General features: G+C 48.9%; 1 protein-coding gene across 1 annotated transcript in view; it reads left to right on the forward strand.

The window, feature by feature from the left end:
• The window catches only part of srcin1a (SRC kinase signaling inhibitor 1a), an 82,405-nt gene that overhangs the window by 58,861 nt on the left and 4,266 nt on the right, over positions 1–19,278 (forward strand). Inside the window, exons 10-19 of the mRNA XM_060039091.1 lie at positions 669–689; positions 2,221–2,366; positions 6,613–6,788; positions 7,629–7,759; positions 8,343–8,490; positions 9,274–9,610; positions 10,353–10,617; positions 11,583–11,722; positions 13,647–13,802; positions 18,572–18,706. Of these exons, the coding sequence (XP_059895074.1) occupies positions 669–689; positions 2,221–2,366; positions 6,613–6,788; positions 7,629–7,759; positions 8,343–8,490; positions 9,274–9,610; positions 10,353–10,617; positions 11,583–11,722; positions 13,647–13,802; positions 18,572–18,706 (1,655 nt within the window). The remainder of the gene's footprint in view (positions 1–668; positions 690–2,220; positions 2,367–6,612; positions 6,789–7,628; positions 7,760–8,342; positions 8,491–9,273; positions 9,611–10,352; positions 10,618–11,582; positions 11,723–13,646; positions 13,803–18,571; positions 18,707–19,278) is intronic.

Raw genomic sequence — 19,278 nt, forward strand, 5'->3', positions numbered from 1 at the left:
GGGTTGAATTTTATATGTATTGAGTAACCTTATCTTATCCTTTCTCTCGCCACATCGACTTTCGACCATTTTTATCTTCACTATCTTTACTTCCTTTTTCCTCAGTTTGTCTTTGCCAGCCAGTCTCTTCCCTTTACTGTCCACCTTGGCTTGTTTTTTTTGGCTCGACTTTGTACAGGGCCAGAGCAAGGGGCAATCACTAGCCATTTTTTTGGGGGGGAACCAGCCTATAAAAGTAGAATTGAGTAAATGTCAAAACATTGAGTGCCCTGAGAGTCATTTCGCAGGGTCTATAAAAATGTTCAAACACTCATATGCGGCAATCCCAAACTTATAGAGAATTTATTTTTTTACTCTTCTACTCATCCCTCGCCTCTCGCCTCTCTGTTACTCCCCTGTATTTCATACATTCTCTCTTGCGTGCACTCACATTCTCTCTCTCTCTCTCTCTCTCTCTCTCTCTCTCTCTCTCTCTCTCTCTGTCTCTCTCTGTCTCTCTCTGTGTCTCTCTCTCTCTCTCTCTCTCTCTCTCTCTCTCTCTCTCTCTCTCTCTCTCTGTCTCTCTCTCTCTCTCTCTGTCTCTCTCTGTCTCTCTCTGTCTCTCTCTCTCTCTCTCTCTCTCTCTCGCTCATTGATTAACATGATCCATGCCTCTCTCTATGTTTCAGCTGGACGACTGAAGCGGAAAGGTAGTTTCTCTCTTCCGCCATTTTCACCACTTCTCCTGCTGCTACTGTCATTTCTCCTCTCTCTCTCCATCGGGATGTATGTGTTCTGCTGGGGCTCTATCCTCCTTCCTGTGTGGCCTTACATCCCCCCCCCCCCCCCCCTCAAAACAGGTCCCTTATATTTGTCCTGTCTCTGGTTTTGCCCCCCTCAACACACCTACCTCACACACACCTACCTCCCGTCGTTTGAATTTCTGCTTGGTTATGCGTTTGTGAAATTCTAAGGATGCTCTGTGAATAGACACTGAGAATACCAAGGTGTGTGTGTGTGTGTGTGTGTGTGTGTGTGTGTGTGTGTGTGTGTGTGTGTGTGTGTGTGTGTGTGTGTGTGTGTGTGTGCGTGTGTGTGTGTGTGTGTGTGTGTGTGTGTGTGTGTGTGTGTGTGTGTGTGTGTGTGTGTGTGTGTGTGTGTGTGTGTGTGTGTGTGGGGGTGTGGGTGTGTGTGTGTGCATTTGGGGACTGGTATTATTAGTGTTGGATTATGATAGTAATAATCTCAAAGCCCAGAGGTCAAGCAGAAGCACTGTTATCCCTTCCTGTCCCTTGTGTCATGTCACACAGCACTATTGCTATTCTCTGCGGAGGATCTCTAATAGCATTAGCATACAGTGCTACATGGAGCTCTTCAAGGTTCATGAACATGACCCTCTCTATCTCTGTGTCGTTTCCTTCCAAGCGTGTGTCGATAATGGGTGTGTGTATGCATCTATCCCTCAGTGTCGGTCTGTGTGTGTCTGTGTGTGTGTGCTTGTGTAAGGGTTTGTTTGTGTGTGTGTGTGTGTGTGTGTGTGTGTGTGTGTGTGTGTGTGTGTGTGTGTGTGTGTGTGTGTGTGTGTGTGTGTGTGTGTGTGTGTGTGTGGTGCTTGTGTGAGTGTGTGTGTGTGTGCGTGTTTGTGTGGGTGTATGTAAATCGAATCTAGTCTGTGTGTTTATATGTGTATGTATGTCAAAGTGTGATGTGTTGAATTGTGTATGTGTATGTGTGTATATTAGAGTGTGTACACTTTTTTTCTATGTGTTTGTGTGTGTGAATGTGTATGTGTGTATACGTGTGTGTGTGTGTATGTTTGTGTGTGTGTGTGTGTGCAAGTGTATGCATGACAGCAGAACTTTTGTGTGCGCACTGGTCTTTCCGAGAGCAGATCTCTCTATGTGTGTGTGCGCGTGTCTGCGTGACTGCAGATCTCTCTATGTGTGTGTGCGCGTGTCTGCGTGACTGCAGATCTCTCTATGTGTGTGTGCGCGTGTCTGCGGGACTGCAGATCTTTCTATACGTGTGTGTGTGCGTGTGTGTAAGTCTAATCCTACTTCCACCCTGCTCTGTGTGAGCCTAAGTAAACCCGGCCTCAACACCGCCCTGCTCTCAATACAGGACCCCCTACGCCACTGCATCACCCCCCCCCCCCCCCCCCCCCCCACCCCGCCCCCCCGCCCCCCCCGCCCCCCCTCTGACTCATCCACTGATCTGGGCCCTCTGCTCTCTGATTGGCAGCTCACACACCGTCGGGCCCCCTGGCTCTGATGCCGCCGCCCCCCTTCAGCAGCGGCAGCCGCGTGCAGATGCAGCTCCACCTACAGGACCTGCAGCACAACGCCACCGACCTGCGGAAGCAGCTCTCGCAGCTGCGCAAGATGCAGGTGAGGTCCATCCCCCCCCGCTCACCCTGTCACCCTCTCACCCCCTCACCCCCTCACACCCCTCACCCCCTCACCCGCGGATCCCCTCACCCACTCACCGTCACCTACACTCTCATCCCTAACCCTCTCACAGCCCCTCAACACCTCACCCGCTCACCCTTGTTCACCCTCTCACCCCCGTCTCACCCTGTCTCCCACTCACCCGTCTCACCCTCTCACCCCCTCACCCCCTCACCCTCTCGCTCCCTGACCCGCCCTCCCCCTCGCCCACTCACCCCTGTGCTTACCCCACCCCTCACCTCCTCTCACCCTCTCAACCTCTCTCAACCCCTCACTCCTCTCACCTCCTCTCACTCCTCTCACCTCCTCTCACCCCCTCACTCCTCTCACCTCCTCTCACCCCCTCACCCTCTCTCAACCCCTCACTCCTCTCACCTCCTCTCACTCCTCTCACCTCCTCTCACCCCCTCACCCTCTCTCAACCCCTCACTCCTCTCACCTCCTCTCACCCTCTCAGCCTCTCTCAACACCTCACTCACTCCTCTCACCTCCTCTCACTCCTCTCACCCTCTCTCAACCCCTCACTCCTCTCACCTCCTCTCACTCCTCTCACCCTCTCTCAACCCCTCACTCCTCTCACCTCCTCTCTCCCTCACCCCCTCTCACCCCCTCACCCTCTCTCCACCCCTCACTCCTCTCACCTCCTCTCACCCTCTCAGCCCCTCACTCCTCTCACCTCCTCTCTCCCTCACCCCCTCTCACCCTCTCACCCTCTCACCTCCTCTCAACCTCACCTCCTCTCACCCTATCTCAACCCCTCACTCCTCTCACCTCCTTTCACCCTCACCTCCTCTCACCCTCTCACCCTCTCTCAACACCTCACTCCTCTCACCTCCTCTCACCCTCTCTCAACCCCTCACTCCTCTCACCTCCTCTCACCCTCTCTCAACACCTCACTCCTCTCACCTCCTCTCACCCTCTCTCAACACCTCACTCCTCTCACCCGCTCTCACCCTCTAACCCACTCAAATGCAGTTCAGCGCATTATGCAGGATCTTTATGCATCCGCGCCGGGTTCAGATGTGTTTGTATTCATACACAGCTGTGAACACGACAATGAAGTCTGTGCCGATTCTCCTGGTATCCAGCTGGAAAATTGAGAGACATTTTACCATGCCCATATTGTACAATTCATTAGCGAATAAAACATTGCCATATGCCTGCTTGCTATTGTTAGTGATAAGTTATTGTAAGCGCGTTTGCGCAATAAGAAATGTAAAAATGGCATGATGACTTTTTTTATGAACTTGCTGTAGACATCCAGTGCAGTACGGAATGCCATTATATATTTACATAAATCTATACATAATTACTGTGTCATAAGATGATACAGCTATAGAGAGCTATGATAAGATAAGATAACAGAATCCTTTTCTTCTTTCCGATGGGAAATAAAGGTGTCAAAGCAGCAACTGCATTAGGAATGAGACACAGGAGAGCTACCTGGAGATCCTCTTTGTCAACAAAGGGATAAGATAATATTACATTTGTCTGGTTTCTAGTGACACATGGTTGTGCGACTATGAAGTTTTCGCACCAATATACCCATGTGATAGAAGGCGTTCAATAGACTTTCCCATGCAATCATTATCTACTTTGATGCACTTGAAAGCTTCTGTTTCATACTCATATATTTCAACATAATACACATGGCGTTACTTGATGAAAGCAACTATATATCAATGCAGGTGTAGTTCTTGGCATATTGAGGGCATTCTATCCTTTGAGAATGTATGATGCAAGGTATGTGTAAGGAGACTATACAAAAGTATAAAACCATATTTGATGGTTGTGAAAAGGAGGATTTAGTTTACAAACGGCAATCACTGTTCTTACTGTTCATGCACTCCAACGCATCTGGATAATACAGGACACCCACATCTGTAAGGAAACAGCTGCAAAGACAAGAGGAAGGAAGGCATGGCTTCCTTTCCCTTCTGTCTTTCTGAATCTCTGCTCCCTGTGCTGCCATGGTTACCGTAGAGGACCCGGGAGAGCACGCCGTGATGAGTTAAATGCTTTCAATGGCAGATGACAGAAATTTCTAATCGTTTGTGAAGATTTGTGTGTACGTGCATGTGTGTGTGTGTGTGTGTGTTTTTGTGTGAGTGTGTCTGTGTATGTGTGTTTATGTGTGTGCGGGTGCATGTGTGTGTGTCTGTATGCGTGTGTGTTTCTGTGTCTGTGTGTGTGTATGTGCACGTTCGAGTTTACGCATTTCTGTGTGTGTATATGTTTCCGTGTGTGAATGTGTTTGAATGTGTGTGCGGCTGTGTGTCTGACCGAACAACACCACAAACAGGACAGACGCCGAGAGAGTAAGAGAGAGAGAGAGAGAGAGGGAGAGAGAGAAAAAGAGAGAGCGAGAGAGAGAGAGAGAGAGAGGGAGCGAGAGAGGGAGAGAGAGAAAGAGACATAGAGAGCGAGAGAGAGGGAGAGAGGGAGAGAGAGGGAGAGAGAGAGAGAGAGAGAGAGAGAGAGAGCAAGAGAGAGAGCAAGAGAGAGAGAGAGAGAGAGAGAAACTGTGAGAGAGCACGGGAGCAACCAGGCGGTGTCTCTCTCCCCTCAGCAGCTGCAGAACAGAGGAGGAAGGCAGAGTAAATAGTGCAGCTCTGCAGAGCTGTTCACACAGAGGACCGGAGGAAAAAAACACACAGATCCACCGCGTAAATGATACCCAGACCAAGACTTCAGAGAGCCCGAACAGTGTTTCCCTGCACGTCCGCCCGAGCGTGACCTCTCACTCTGCCCAGGCCTTGGAAATGGCCAACCATATAAATTATACACGCGCACTGATGAATTATGCAGGGTGGCGAGGGCTGGAGCATCGCGTCAGGAAATATACAGCCGCCCCCGACAACCACCGTCATAATGTCTGCTTGTTGACCGACTGGAAACAACACAAGTTGTGTCTGATTTTGGCAGTCAGGCTCTGGATGCCTGTGTAGCATCGCTTTAGTGCGCTACGTACACGGGACATAAATCGACGTTCGGGGAAAAACGTTCCTTGGCTTATGAAGCCGATCAATTATTCATTTTTATGCTTAGCAGGTGCTTTCATCTCCGGGAGCTTGGATTACATGCGTTAGAGCCACGATATATACCTCATGGTTCCTGGAGGGGAGTTGGCTTGACGTACTGCGCTGATGCATACAAAAATATGAATACGAGAAGATTAGAATTTAATGGGCCGCGGTCAAACGGACCATAGTTCATGTCTCTGTACGTCCTTGCGTGTGTGTGTGTGTGTGTGTGTGTGTGTTTGTACGTGTGGGTTTCTGCATAAATGTGGGTTTGTGTGTGTGCGTGCACGTGTGGGTGTGTGCGTGTCTGTTCATTTGTGTGTGTTTGTGTGGGTGCATCCGTATACTTGTGTGCGTGCCTGAGTGTGTGTGTGCGTGCGTGCGTGCGTGCATGCGTGTGTGTGTCTGCATAGATGTCTGTGTGCCTGCGTGCGTGCGTGTGTGTCCTCACTGACAAGAACTGCGGCCCCAGCATCATGTCTAACACAGGTACAGTAACGGTTCAAGGACAGGGCAGAGTGATCACATAACAAGACAAAAGGGCGACAGCAGGCAACATTTAAAACAAACCACACATGGAAGGGCATGGCAGGAGGCAGCGGTTGTAAAGCAGTAATGTGTGCTTTAAAAAGCCTCATTCTCCCCGGTCCCCGGGCGGTCCGCAGTGCCGCTCCACGACGGCGATAATTGGAATCTGATGAGTTCCACAAGATGTTCACCTGAGGGCCAAGGCGGAGGAGGGGCCGACTGATGCATTTCATTGGCTGTTGGCTTTCATATTCATGTTGGAAGTGTTTCATATCTGCGCGATCCATCGTCATCAAATCATTTTACAACACCCTTGTTGCAGAATTCATTCGCAGATTTAACAATGCCATATGCCCTATAAAGAGTGGTTATTGCGAGCGTGCACGCCGAATAAACAATAGAAAAATGTAAAGATGGCTAGCAGACTTTTTAGGAACTTGCTGGCAAGGTCCACTGCTCTATGGCGACAATATATAGCTATATATCTATATGCATAACAACAGTTTTATTCAGTGACACAGCTATAGAAGACTGTGGCGCTCTTCTTGTCAACAAGGGATGTTTGTATTTGTGTATATGCCTATACATATATACAGTATATATATATGTACTCTATGTGTCTCTCCCATCCTCAGCTCCAGAACCAGGACTCGGTGAAGACTCTGCTGAAGCGGACGGAGACGGAGCTGAGTGTGCGCGTCGCCGACGCTCTGAGGAAGCAGGAGGACCCGCTGCAGAGACAGCGCCTCCTGGTGGAGGAGGAGAGACTCAAGTACCTCAACGAAGAGGAGCTCATCATCCAGCAGCTGCAGTCAGTAGCACCACCCATTATAAACCTCTTTCAAATACAAATATATCTATATTTAAACCTAGATACTGCGCTGAACTTTATGACAAGGGAACTGTTGTCCCCAAAACTTTTCAGGATCATATTTTTTAATCCAAAATATTGTGTTAATGCTAGTCTGGCAGAGCAAGGAGGATTTCACTGAGACATGACGTTTTGCTCGATTTCTCACAATAACGGCACGACACGAAACCATAGTGAATTAGATTGAGCGTGGATTCGATTACAGCTTTACATTTACGTTCACGAATGTTCAAGCGATATTCTGATGTTCGCTATTGATGAGTGACATTTTGATTGCATGCTGATTAAATGTTAGAGGATCTCTGCTGATTGGTGGCTATAATTTGTCAGTTCCTTAATTTCCTTAATTATTGGACTTCATTGCACTTTAATTCCCTGTATGACATATGAGTGATGTATTTATGTTTGTGTGTGTGAAAATGTATCTTTGTTTGTGGGTGTGTGTGCAAGTGGCGGACATATTTATGTTTGTGTGAGCAACGTGTCTTTGGAGGAGGGGGGTACGATTGTCGAGAGGGGGGAGGTAAATTGCGAGATAAGTTAACGTAATTGTAAATGTTCTCCTCAAAGCATATACCCGAAATTGTCTTCTTAAAGCAGATCCTCCTTTTTAAATGACAGATTGTGTGTCTAAAAAACCAACACACACGTCTGTGTGCGTTGACATCTTTCCGTCGACTACCGCGACACCCATGTGAACGTTGAGCGTTGGTAAAAATGTGCGTGACGCACAAGCACCAGTCCCCCCGGTGTTCAGTCCGTCTGTGTGTTCTGTCTCAGCGACCTGGAGAAGTCTGTGGAGGAGCTCCAGAAGGAGGCGTCAGTCAGCCACAAGCTGGCTCCTGTACAGGATCTGGAGGAGAAGGCTGCCCTGATCAGGAAGCTGGGGGAGACGCTCACAGAACTCAAGAGTCAGTCCCCACACTCCCGTCACACCACATCACGCCACAGTCTCGCATGTTTACACGCACGTAGGGACACACACCACGTCCTGAACCCACACGCAAACAACATGCAGTCATTGCAAGCGCGTTTCGCACACAAACAAACTGCACTGAATACACAAATAGGCGGACAAACCCATTTTGTTCGCATTCACACCCACACACACGCAAGCAACACAAACACACTGCCAGACTTCTAGGCTGGCGGACTAGTGTGTTCCTTTTCTCACAGAGTCTCTGATTATCTATCAATCCGCGGATGGCTGCCTGTGAGCCAGTGAATCAGTCTCAAACTGTGCAATGTCTAGCCCAGTCGTGTTCAAAAGATGCAATATAAATCTTTATCATGAGTACATAACCGCCCCTGGTTCATTTGAAATATATTGTTAAAGTCAAGGTAGGCTGTTTATTTTAGAAGCATTTATTTGCCAAAATTCTCCTTATATCCCAACAGAAATCCAATAAATAAAATGTTTCTCTGCCGTTTCTTCTGCCTGTATTTATTCCGTTCCTTTCTCTTCCACTCTCTCCCCTCTCTGTCCTCCTTCAGACCAGTTCCCAGGCCTGCAGAGCAAGATGCGGGTGGTGCTGCGGGTGGAGGTGGAGGCGGTGAAGTTCCTGAAGGAGGAGCCCCACAGGCTGGACGCCCTGCTCAAACGCTGCAAGACCATGACCGACACCCTGGCCAACATGCGCAAGTAAGGAGCCCTCCTCATTCTGTTCAGGCACTAGAGCGGGGGGCCTATAATAGGGCTTGTGCAAAAGAATGCAGAAGCCCTATTATAGGGCTTGTGCATTTCCAAGGCCTGAGCAATACTCGCCAGTTTGTGATTGCCTATAGAGTACTGAACTCTAGAGTACTTAGTACTGTAAAACCCTTTGAACATAAATATACCGTAATTAAAACATTGTTTTGACCGTGTCCCGTACAAGAATAGCTGTGGCAGTTTCATAAACAACAATGTCTCCCTATAATGACAAATCATTTCAGGATTAATTACTTAAAGACAAACACAACACCTTTTCGTCAGTTCCCTCGACCCAGCTAGCCTTTAGAACCAAGATGGCAGCTATGGGAATGAGGCCTATTGACCCTGTTCTGGAACTAGACCATGGAAGCAAACAGACTCTTTTGGAGCCCTGAAAGAAGGGGCCAAACCAGCTCTGTCTGAGGACTGAAGAGCCATAGTGTTCAGTTCAGAGATCTTGAATATACTGCATATCGATCTGCTATTGACATTGTGATACGAGAGCAGATGGCGTCTGGGATTTGGGTGTATTGCTGTGTTAATATTGATCAATATCTTGTTATGTCTCCTATTGGTTTTGAAGATTGTATCAGTAGTATATTTCTAGGGACTGTTTAAAATAGATTGACCAGAAGATTGCACATCCAATATTTTGTACGCGTACCGTATCAATTTTGTTTTGGTTAAGTGATAAACAAGAAAAAGAAATGGTTCAATTCCGCATCTCCCCAGGCAGGCCGGCGACGGCGTGTGGAAGAAGCAGGAGGACTTCTCCAGCCCCTCTGCCAAGCGCGGCGGCGAGGACTTCCGCAAGGGCCACGCCGACTTCGACCTCCCCACCAGCCCCCCGCTGAGCCTCAGCGACATGGGGGGCGGGGGCGGCGGGGGCGGGCTGAACAGCCTGGCCAACTGGAGCCTGCACACCAGTCACAGCCACGGCTACGGGGTGCCGCCGGGGGCCTCCCACAGGGAGAGCCACCACCCCCCCGTGCCCCACAAGGGCCGGGCCCTGGAGGAGCTGGAGCGCCGATCGTCCAGCGAAAAGGCCTCCTCGGTGGAGGTCCGCCTGGTGAGCGAGGGTTCCGGCGTTTGGGGGGGGGGGGGGGTGTCTGGTACTTCTATGGCATGGCCATTATGGTCTTCTTCATCGTCGTCGCCGTCAAACTTGTTATCAGCATCGTCACCCTCATAGTTATCATCATCGCTGTCATTATCGTTTCTATTTCTCGGAATCAACTTTATTGCCCATCATCATCATCATCATCATCATGCTCTTCATTGACATCTTCATCGTCGCTATCCTCATATCACATCCCTTCTTTAATCTAATCCTAATGCGGCTGATGATAATCACCTGCATCATCGCGTTTCACAGTAGATACTTCAAATCCACCGTGCTGTATTTGTATTGACCATATCAGTTTTTAATTTGAATGTGCTTCAGGTAACATTATCTTATGAAAGACCAAATCATAATTAAAGATTTCAATATTTTAATTAGTGTGCTATCTCTAAAGCAATATAATGTCTCTCTCTCACAATGTATCTTAGCAATCTTGAGACTCTCTCTCTCTCTCTCTCTCTCTCTCTCTCTCTCTCTCTCTCTCTCTCTCTCTCTCTCTCTCTCTCTCTCTCTCTCTCTCTCTCTCTATATCAATGTCTCTCTCTCTCACTCACTCACTCACTCTCTATCTCTCTCTCTCTCTCTCTCTCTCTCTCTCTCTCTCTCTCTCTCTCTCTCTCTCTCTCTCTCTCTCTCTCTCTAAAGCAATCTAACGTCTTTGTCTCTCTCCCTCCCTGCCTCTCTCCAGGCGGCGGAGCGGGACTGGGAGGAGAAGCGGGCCAGCCTGACCCAGTACAGCGCCCAGGACATCAACCGCCTGCTGGAGGAGACCCAGGCCGAGCTCATGAAGGCCATCCCCGACCTGGAGTTTGCCGCAAAGCAGATCAAGCCGTCGGCCGCCGCCAACAGCACGCCGTCGCCCCAGCCCTCCGGCGGCCCCCCGGAGCACCGCGCCAGCAAGCCCCAGCACAGCAAGCTGCCCGGGAAGGAGCCCGGGTCCCGCCGGGGCTCAGGTACTGCTGGGTGTGTGTGTGTGTGTGTGTGTGTGTGTGTGTGTGTGTGTGTGTGTGTGTGTGTGTGTGTGTGTGTGTGTGTGTGTGTGTGTGTGTGTGTGTGTGTGTGTGTGTGTGTGTGTGTGTGTGCGTGTATACTGGAGAGAGAGAGAGAGAGAGAGAGAGAGAGAGGGAGAGAGGGAGAGAGGGAGAGAGAGAGTTTTTTACTTAAGTTAACATTTCCTGAAGAAACATTTAGTTTTAATACATTTTTACTTAACGTGACATTCATATTTTCCAGTCTCTGATTGGCAAAAATACAGCTTATCTTGTTTTACGGTTTGGCCGTGGAAAGGAACCTGACTAATAATATTCAATTACATAGAAATAATTTTGTATACATTGTTACTCATCAATCTAAAAGGCTTTTGTAAGAATTCTCTTTGGACCAAGAGAAAGCTCCCTTTCTCGCAGTTACGGAGCCTCTCTCCCCGGTATTCGCATTGCCACTGTAGCCCCAAAGTCTGATACTGAGGCCACGCTGCTGACTTCCTGTCTGTATAGATTCCTGTAGCCGTCTTGCATCCTTGCAGACTTCCCTCTTCCACTTCCCCAGTGTATTGCATATTCACTGACATTGCTGATATCAGCCATGTCCGAACCTTAACCCGTTCACAACAATCACTTTGGTTTATTTTGTTATTATACTGCCCTCGGTCTGAAGGTTTCCCTGTAGGAATCTTAGATATAAAACACTTTATTTATGGTAATTATTATCTGGGAATTCTTGTGTTACAGCACAGCGGCAGTTAAAGAATAAACACAAGATGTAATACAATGCAATAAAGATACAAAGTACTGCTAAAGTAATGCTAAGGAAAACAAAATAAATAAAAGTAATTGTTAGGGTAAGGACAGGCATAACAAACAGTATCAATTCTAAAGTGGCTCCAGGGATTTCAAAATGGCTGCTTGTCTTTTTCCAGACGAGCTGTCGGTGGGTCGGTACCGCACCGAGAAGCCCTCCAAGTCTCCGCCCCCTCCCCCGCCACGCCGCAGCTTCCCATCATCCCCCGGCCTCACCACCCGCAGCGGGGAAATGCTCATCCCTGGCAAGAGCATCAAGGTCAGTGGGCTTCACTGCCACACACACACACATACACTCTGTACTGTAAACACACACATACTGTACATACACACACACATACACTCTGTACTGTACACACACACATACTGTACATACACACACACATACACTCTGTACTGTACACACACACACATACTGTGCATACACACACACATACACTCTGTACTGTACACACATACTGTACATACACACACACATACACTCTGTACTGTAAACACACACATACTGTACATACACACACACATACACTCTGTACTGTACACACACACATACTGTACATACACACACACATACACTCTGTACTGTACACACACACATACTGTGCATACACACACACATACACTCTGTACTGTACACACATACTGTACATACACACACACATACACTCTGTACTGTACACACACACATACTGTACATACACACACATACACTCTGTACTGTACACACATACTGTACATACACACACACATACACTCTGTACTGTACACACACACATGCTGTACATACACACACATACACTCTGTACTGTACACACATACTGTACATACACACACATATACACTCTGTACTGTACACACACACATACTGTACATACACACACATACACTCTGTACTGTACACACACACACACACATACACTCTGTACTGTACACATACTGTAGATACACACACACACACACACACACACACACACACACATACACTCTGTACTGTACACACACACAACCATACACTCTGTACTGTACACACACACATACTCTACATACACACTCACATACACTCTTTACTGTACACACACACACACACACATACACTCTGTACTGTACACACACACAAATATACACTCGGTACTGTACACACACACATACTGTACATACACACAAACATACACTCTGTTCTGTACACACACACACACACACACACACACACTCTGTACTGCACATACACACAAACATACACTCTGTACTGCACATACACACAAACATACACTCTGTACTGCACATACACACATACTGTGCATACACGCATACATACACTCTGTACTGTACACACACACACACACATACTGTACCTGCACACATACATACACTCTGTACTGGACTGTACATACACACATACTATACACACATACATACGTTCTGTACCGTACATACACACATACTGTACATACACACATACTGCATACACACATACATACACTCTACTGTGTATACATATACGGTAAACACATACTGTATATACCTACACACGTACATACACTCTGTACTGTACATACACGCATACTGCTTATACACACATACTGTACATAAACACATACATGCACTCTGTACTGTACATACACACATACTGTTTAGACACACCCACTGTACATACACACAAACATACTTTACATGCATACATACTGTAAACACAAACACACAAACATACCTATACAAATCATATCAAGACAAAACGGTTTATGATGAGGATGTTTAACTAGTGTTTAATTCTCTGGATTTATTGTTGGATTTTATTGGCGGATCTTGTTGAAATGTATCCTAGTGGCGTGTCAATACGCCAAAGGTTAAACGGTTAATACAAGTCAAAAACCATAATGATGCACGCCCCGGCCCGTTCTCCGCTGTTTATTCCGACGTGTCAAATAAACTTAATTCTGAACGCCGGCTAACAGAATGATCAATATCGTCTGCTTGGACTCAAAGGTTAGCTCACACTCCCAGGGAAAGTCGAGTGTGTGAATGATTGCAATTTAAACCAGCGCGAGAGAGACATAAAGAGTGAACGAGCGCGAAAGCCATAGAGAGAGAAAGAGCGCGAGAGACAGAGTGTGTGAGTCAGAGCGAACAATGCACATCTCCTCTTTCCCTCACCGGTGGTCGTGACCTGCTGGCTGTTGTGATAGCAGAAGACCGACTCTGAGGAGAGCGAGAGCCAGAAGCCCCACGTGAAGCTGAGGAGGGCGGTGTCGGAGAACCAGCGACCGGCCTCCACGCCCCCCACCCTGGCCTCAGGGGACCGGGAGGAGACGGAGGAGGACAAGATCGCCGCTGAGCTGGAGGTACTGACCGCTGGACTGATGGAGACGTGGCTTGGTGGGCTGAGAGACTGGTGGGAGGACTTAGAGGTCGGCGGTGTTTGTGTGTGTGTGTGTGTGTGTGTGTGTGTGTGTGTGTGTGTGTGTGTGTGTGTGTGTGTGTGTGTGTCATGACCACATACAAACGCATAGACACACACACACACACACACACACACACATAAACACACATAGACAAACATGCGTACACACACACACACACACACACACACAAATACACACATTCCGTGCACGCTCACACACATGCAAATAAATACGGATAAACACACACACACATATACACACATACACACTCAAATACACACGCAGATACACACATGCAGTCATGCATGTGTGTATCTCCTCCACATGTTTGCGCAGCAGGTGCCATATGTCCCCCCCCGTGCCCCCTCGCCCCAGGTGGGGCTAGAGATCACACACAGCTCAATCACACACACCATCACCCAGGGCTTACAGATCACACACACACACACACACACACACACACACACACACACACACACACACACACACACACACACACACACACACACCCGGGGCTAACAGATCACACACACGCAGATGGAGAGACGGGTGGTCTGGAAAGGCTGTTGTGAAATGACGATAAAGGAAACCACAATAGAGAGTACCATGATGTGTCCGCAGTGCAGCTGTCCTTCTGCGGCTACACTTAAACAACGGCCGGTTTGATCCTGTTTTCATTGTCAATGAGTCTTAAGGCACTAGAGACGTCTGTATGACAACACGTTTCTCCCCCCCTCCCCCCATCCAGCTGTTTGAGCGAGCCCCCGTCGGGCTCTGCCAATCCCGCCCCCTTTCCTTGCCCCTTCACCCCCCACCTCCTCGTACCAATGTGCCCCCCTCCGGCCTAAACCTGCCATGTCCCCTAAGGGCCCCTAAGGTAAACCCGGTAAGATGACCTCCGCTTGCTGTGGTGTGGTTGTGGTGGTGTCTCAAGAGCAATGTCTTCTACCTACCTAGAGTGCACCCACACATTCTACTTCTCTACCCACATTGGCCTGATTCAAGGTGGCCATTTTGTTTCAAACCCCGAGCAGGTTGTTGGAGCTGAACGCAGATACCTGCATTTAGTCCCATTATCCTGTTAGTTGTTAGAACTAAGATTGGACCAAGACGACCACTACAGGCCATCTTGGTCCCATCACAAGCTGTTTCTTTTATCGGCTTGTCCCTGATCTCATGACACACTCTTTAGTTTTAAAGTGTAGTGTCCTCTCTGGATCTAACACCATTACAGGTGCTAGTAGGTAGGGGGACTTTATATCAGACACTTTTACCACAGGAAGGAAGCATGGCTCAAAGCACTTGAGCAACATCAAGTTAATTATAGATTTTACAACGTTTCGTCAACGTTTATCTCACCTACCTTCCACTTTGTGTGTGCGTGTGCGTGTGCGTGTGCATGTGCGTGAGTGTGTGTGTGTGTATGTGATGGGGGGCAGTGTGTTTAATTGCTGTGGGTTTGAAGTGAATGTTGTGGTTTGATTTGTATACATCAAGACATGACATCATTCTCTACTAGAAGTCTACTATTGACCAACTTGTTTTAAAACAAAGATCATAAAATGCCACACCGACAAACCCACAACTGTTGTGTTATCCAACAGTTAATTGAACTCCTTGACGCACTCCAAAACATCCTGACCTCCGCTATGATATTTCTTAATTTTTCCACAAGCGTGTGATTGTGTGAAAGGGTCGTCAACATAACAAACCGAAAGTTATAAAATGTCCTGCACCCCATACAACCTCCTTGTATTGCAGGGCATGTGTCCTCCATCTCCCTCTCCTGTCCCTCAGATTGTGTTGACAGGGTGTTTGTCCGCGTCAAGCTCTCCTTCAGAGACCCCCGTCAGAGATGTCACGGGTGGGGGTACCCGGGATCAGCCTGGAAGGGTCGGACGCCGGATTTACAGCCCCCTTCATTGGGAGCCGGTAGACCCGGAGCATTTTGAAGAGGTTGCGGAGAAGAGGGACGAGCTCGTCCTGGTGCTGTCGGAGCTCGATGTGAAGGTGGTTTCCCCCATGGAGGCCCACGAGCTCAGTCGGAGCAGAGCAGGAGGCCTGCAGATGCTGGTTTTGCCTCCGCCGCCGCCGCCGCACACGGAGAAGCTCTCTGGGGAGATGTTGAGGCACGGGCCGGTCCTGGTGCTCTTCAGGGCGAAGGTGACGGTCCGAGAAGCCTACAGGCTGCTGTACTCCCACCTGGCCGCCACCACGCCGGCGCCCGGACCCGGGAAGGGGCCCGGCGACCCGACCTCCGCCCCTGGGGGCTCCGGTGTCTCCCCCGGGCGTTCCCATCCCGACAGCCCCCTGCTGGTGGCCCTGAGGCGAGGGATGGAGTCCGGGGACAGGGCGCTCCAACTCGAACCCGGCCCGGCTCCGGCGAAACCTCAGAGAGCCGCGTTCGCAGCCCTGGGGTCGGCGGGCTCCCCGGACGGCGCCCCCGGGAGCCCTGGCCAGAGTCCCCGGAGGGGGAGCGGGGATGTCCGCAGCAGCACCTTCAAGAGGCTGGACAGCCTGGAGGAGACCATCCGGGAGCTGGAGAACACCCTGTTGGAGCTCAGCGGCCAGCCCCCCGTGGACCCCTTCCCCGCCTCGCCTCTCCCCGAGACCTCTGCCGGGAAGCCCCCGGTTCCACCCAAGCCCTCCACCTTCACTCCACCACCAGCGCCACCAACACAGGTTCCCCCCCCCCCCCCCCCCCCCCCCCCCCACTCTTGCCGGCGCACCGAACAGCATGCTCAGCTGCTTCCTGTTTCCTCCATCTCTTTCCTGTGGGTTTCTGCCTGGATGCTTCAATCTCAAGTCAAATCTCACTCCGCAAACAAACAAACGCCATGACATGGAGTTTAATCGTATGTTGGAATTGATTCCCCCGGGGTGGCAGGGGGGTTTTAACCTGCTTTAGAAGTGTCAGATAACAGTCCCCCCCCCTCACCCCCAAGTACCCCCGTACCGCGTAGACTGATTAGCGGTGCAGTCGCTAACCTGCTGAGCCCAGGCCTGCTAATTTTCTTTCCATCGACCCGTCCTGGCAGCCTCCCCCCCCCCCCCCCCCCCCCCCCACCACCACCGCTCATGTAGAACACTGTGGTGATTTCACTCCTTGTTACAAAACAACAGACATTGAAAAGGAACACACACACACAACAAATAAACCTGTCGCCTTCTTTCTTTCTTCTCCGCTTCCATCTTACCTACTTCACTCTTTGCCTTCTGCACTGATTGACTCCCCTCCCTCGAAAGTCGATTCATTCCCTGAATCGAAATCGTACCCCAGCCCCATTCTCTCTTGTGTCAATACGTTTGCTCTGCTGCTTTTGTTTTCAACACACATTCACACACCCTTTAGAGATGGCATTAACCACAACGATCCACAGGCGTGTGTAGCTCTCCAGGTGTTGGGACTTAATCGCAAGGTGTCGTTTGACACTTCCATTTGCGTTGGGCTCATCATCAAATGCGCCGTCTTTTTTTAAAACTCCGCTGTCAACAACGTTGGCCTTTTAAAAGAACTTCATGTCGGCTGCATCTTTTTTTTTTCGTGCCATATTAGATAAAGCGGTATCAAAAGCAAGACGAAAGACATTAATCAATCTGTTTTGAAACTCGATCACGGCTAGCATTTGCAACCTGTCACACCTTCCCATCCTTGGCGCTGCTGTTGAGGGAGAGGGGTGGGGGGGGGTGGTTACCAAGTGTTCTCCTATTATTTCATCATACTCCAAAAAGCACCTGTTATACTTGGACTTCTTTGAGTACTTAGAGTAGTTTCCCTCGCGTTTCCACAGCTCACCGAACAAATTCACGTTGACAATCCATCTGCTCGAGAGCCATATCAGAATTTAGTTCCAGTCATTAGAGTGGAATAAATCTGTGGCAAGTGTATAATTAATCTGCCTCCCTCCGGGATGGGCGTGGCCTGTAGAAAAAACATGGTTGCTTTTTTGCTCCCTATCTTTCCAGACTGCTGTTGCCGCAGTGTTTTTTAATATACTCCGGTATCATCTCTTATATTTTCCACTGTGTATTCTGTGTTAAGTAGGCCTACCGCAGAGGCACAGAGCGGTGCGGTGTGTGTGTGTGTGTGTGTGTGTATAGTTTGCTTGAATCCCCCATTAAGGGCGTTCCGCCCAAGAGATCATTAAGCAAACTGCCGTGCGCTTGATTCCAACGGAGAAGCGACACAGTGGAACAAGTTAGTTCTGATGTCCCATTTCCGCACGGCTTATACGTTGTTTGTGAAACCTCGGAAGGCATAGTCGGTTCCAGCTTGATGACAGGAAGAGGAGACCCTGTCTCGGTTAGAATCTGGAATCGAGACGAGCAAGTGATTTCAGCTATGAGCCGCATGCTGAAAGACCTCATCGGTCTGTGTGAGGGGGGGAGGGGTGGGGTGGTGGTAGATGATGGGTGGGGAGACGTGCTAACTGGAATCAGTCTCTCTCTGCTCCGTTGAGGTGTGCCTGATTTAAATAGCAAAAAGGCGTACGGGGAAGAGGGAGAACGAGAGGAAATGAAATGTTTCAAAAAACGTCCAACATGCAAATTCACCCCTGGTCTCTTTCTCTTTTACCTTTTGTCACACTCCATTTTTGCAATCCTCACCACGCCCTGTCCGTCGTTTGAATTCCTTCCTATCTTTTATCGCTGTTATTTATACAATCATTTTGTGTTCCATGTTTCTTGCTTGCTTTTTTTGCCATCAGAACAACTCGGCCGTTGGGAAGCAGCTCCACTCCACGGCGGCATCCCGGCTCAAACACCTTCAGCAGAACAGCACAGACAAGAGCAAGTCTGGAAGCAAAAGAGAGGATTTCCTCAAGAGCCAGGGCCAGTTGCAGGTACCTTCTTTCAGTTTTTTTTACTGTTACTATGGTAACCGTTCTCTACATCCCTACCTCCCCCCAACCACCACATTTGTATCCCCCTCGTCTCGTCTACCTTCTCCTTGATCTCCCAAGCTCAGACAATTCTGGGTGAAACTCGAGCTCGAAATGGGAGCTAGGCAAAGGGTGGATCCAGACATATAGGGATACATGCTTTCATCGTAGTCTGAGTCGGACCAATGAAATATCAGAAGAACTCGGTCCAACCTTTGTGAACCTTGAAACCAATCAAGGAATGGTTGAGAGCAGTTGAGAGAAGGGGCAGTCTTCTAGCAACCCACTGTGAACAGGCTGTTTTTGTTCAGATTGCAAGCATGTCTAATATTTTGAGGCAATCAGGAAGGCTGACTTTGCTGAAACCTGACTTTTGTTATGTCTCTGTGGTTTATCACGCCTTAAGAATCAACGCTAGGATTTATTTATATTAAATACAGACAAATCGCAGAGGTAGGTTCGTATTGAGTGGCTTATTTCAGAAGTATTGGCCCCAGTGGTTACAGCCAGTATTCTGAGAATTTGTCCACTAA

Source organism: Gadus macrocephalus, chromosome 2, assembly GCF_031168955.1.
Source record: "Gadus macrocephalus chromosome 2, ASM3116895v1".
Lineage (NCBI taxonomy): Eukaryota > Metazoa > Chordata > Actinopteri > Gadiformes > Gadidae > Gadus > Gadus macrocephalus.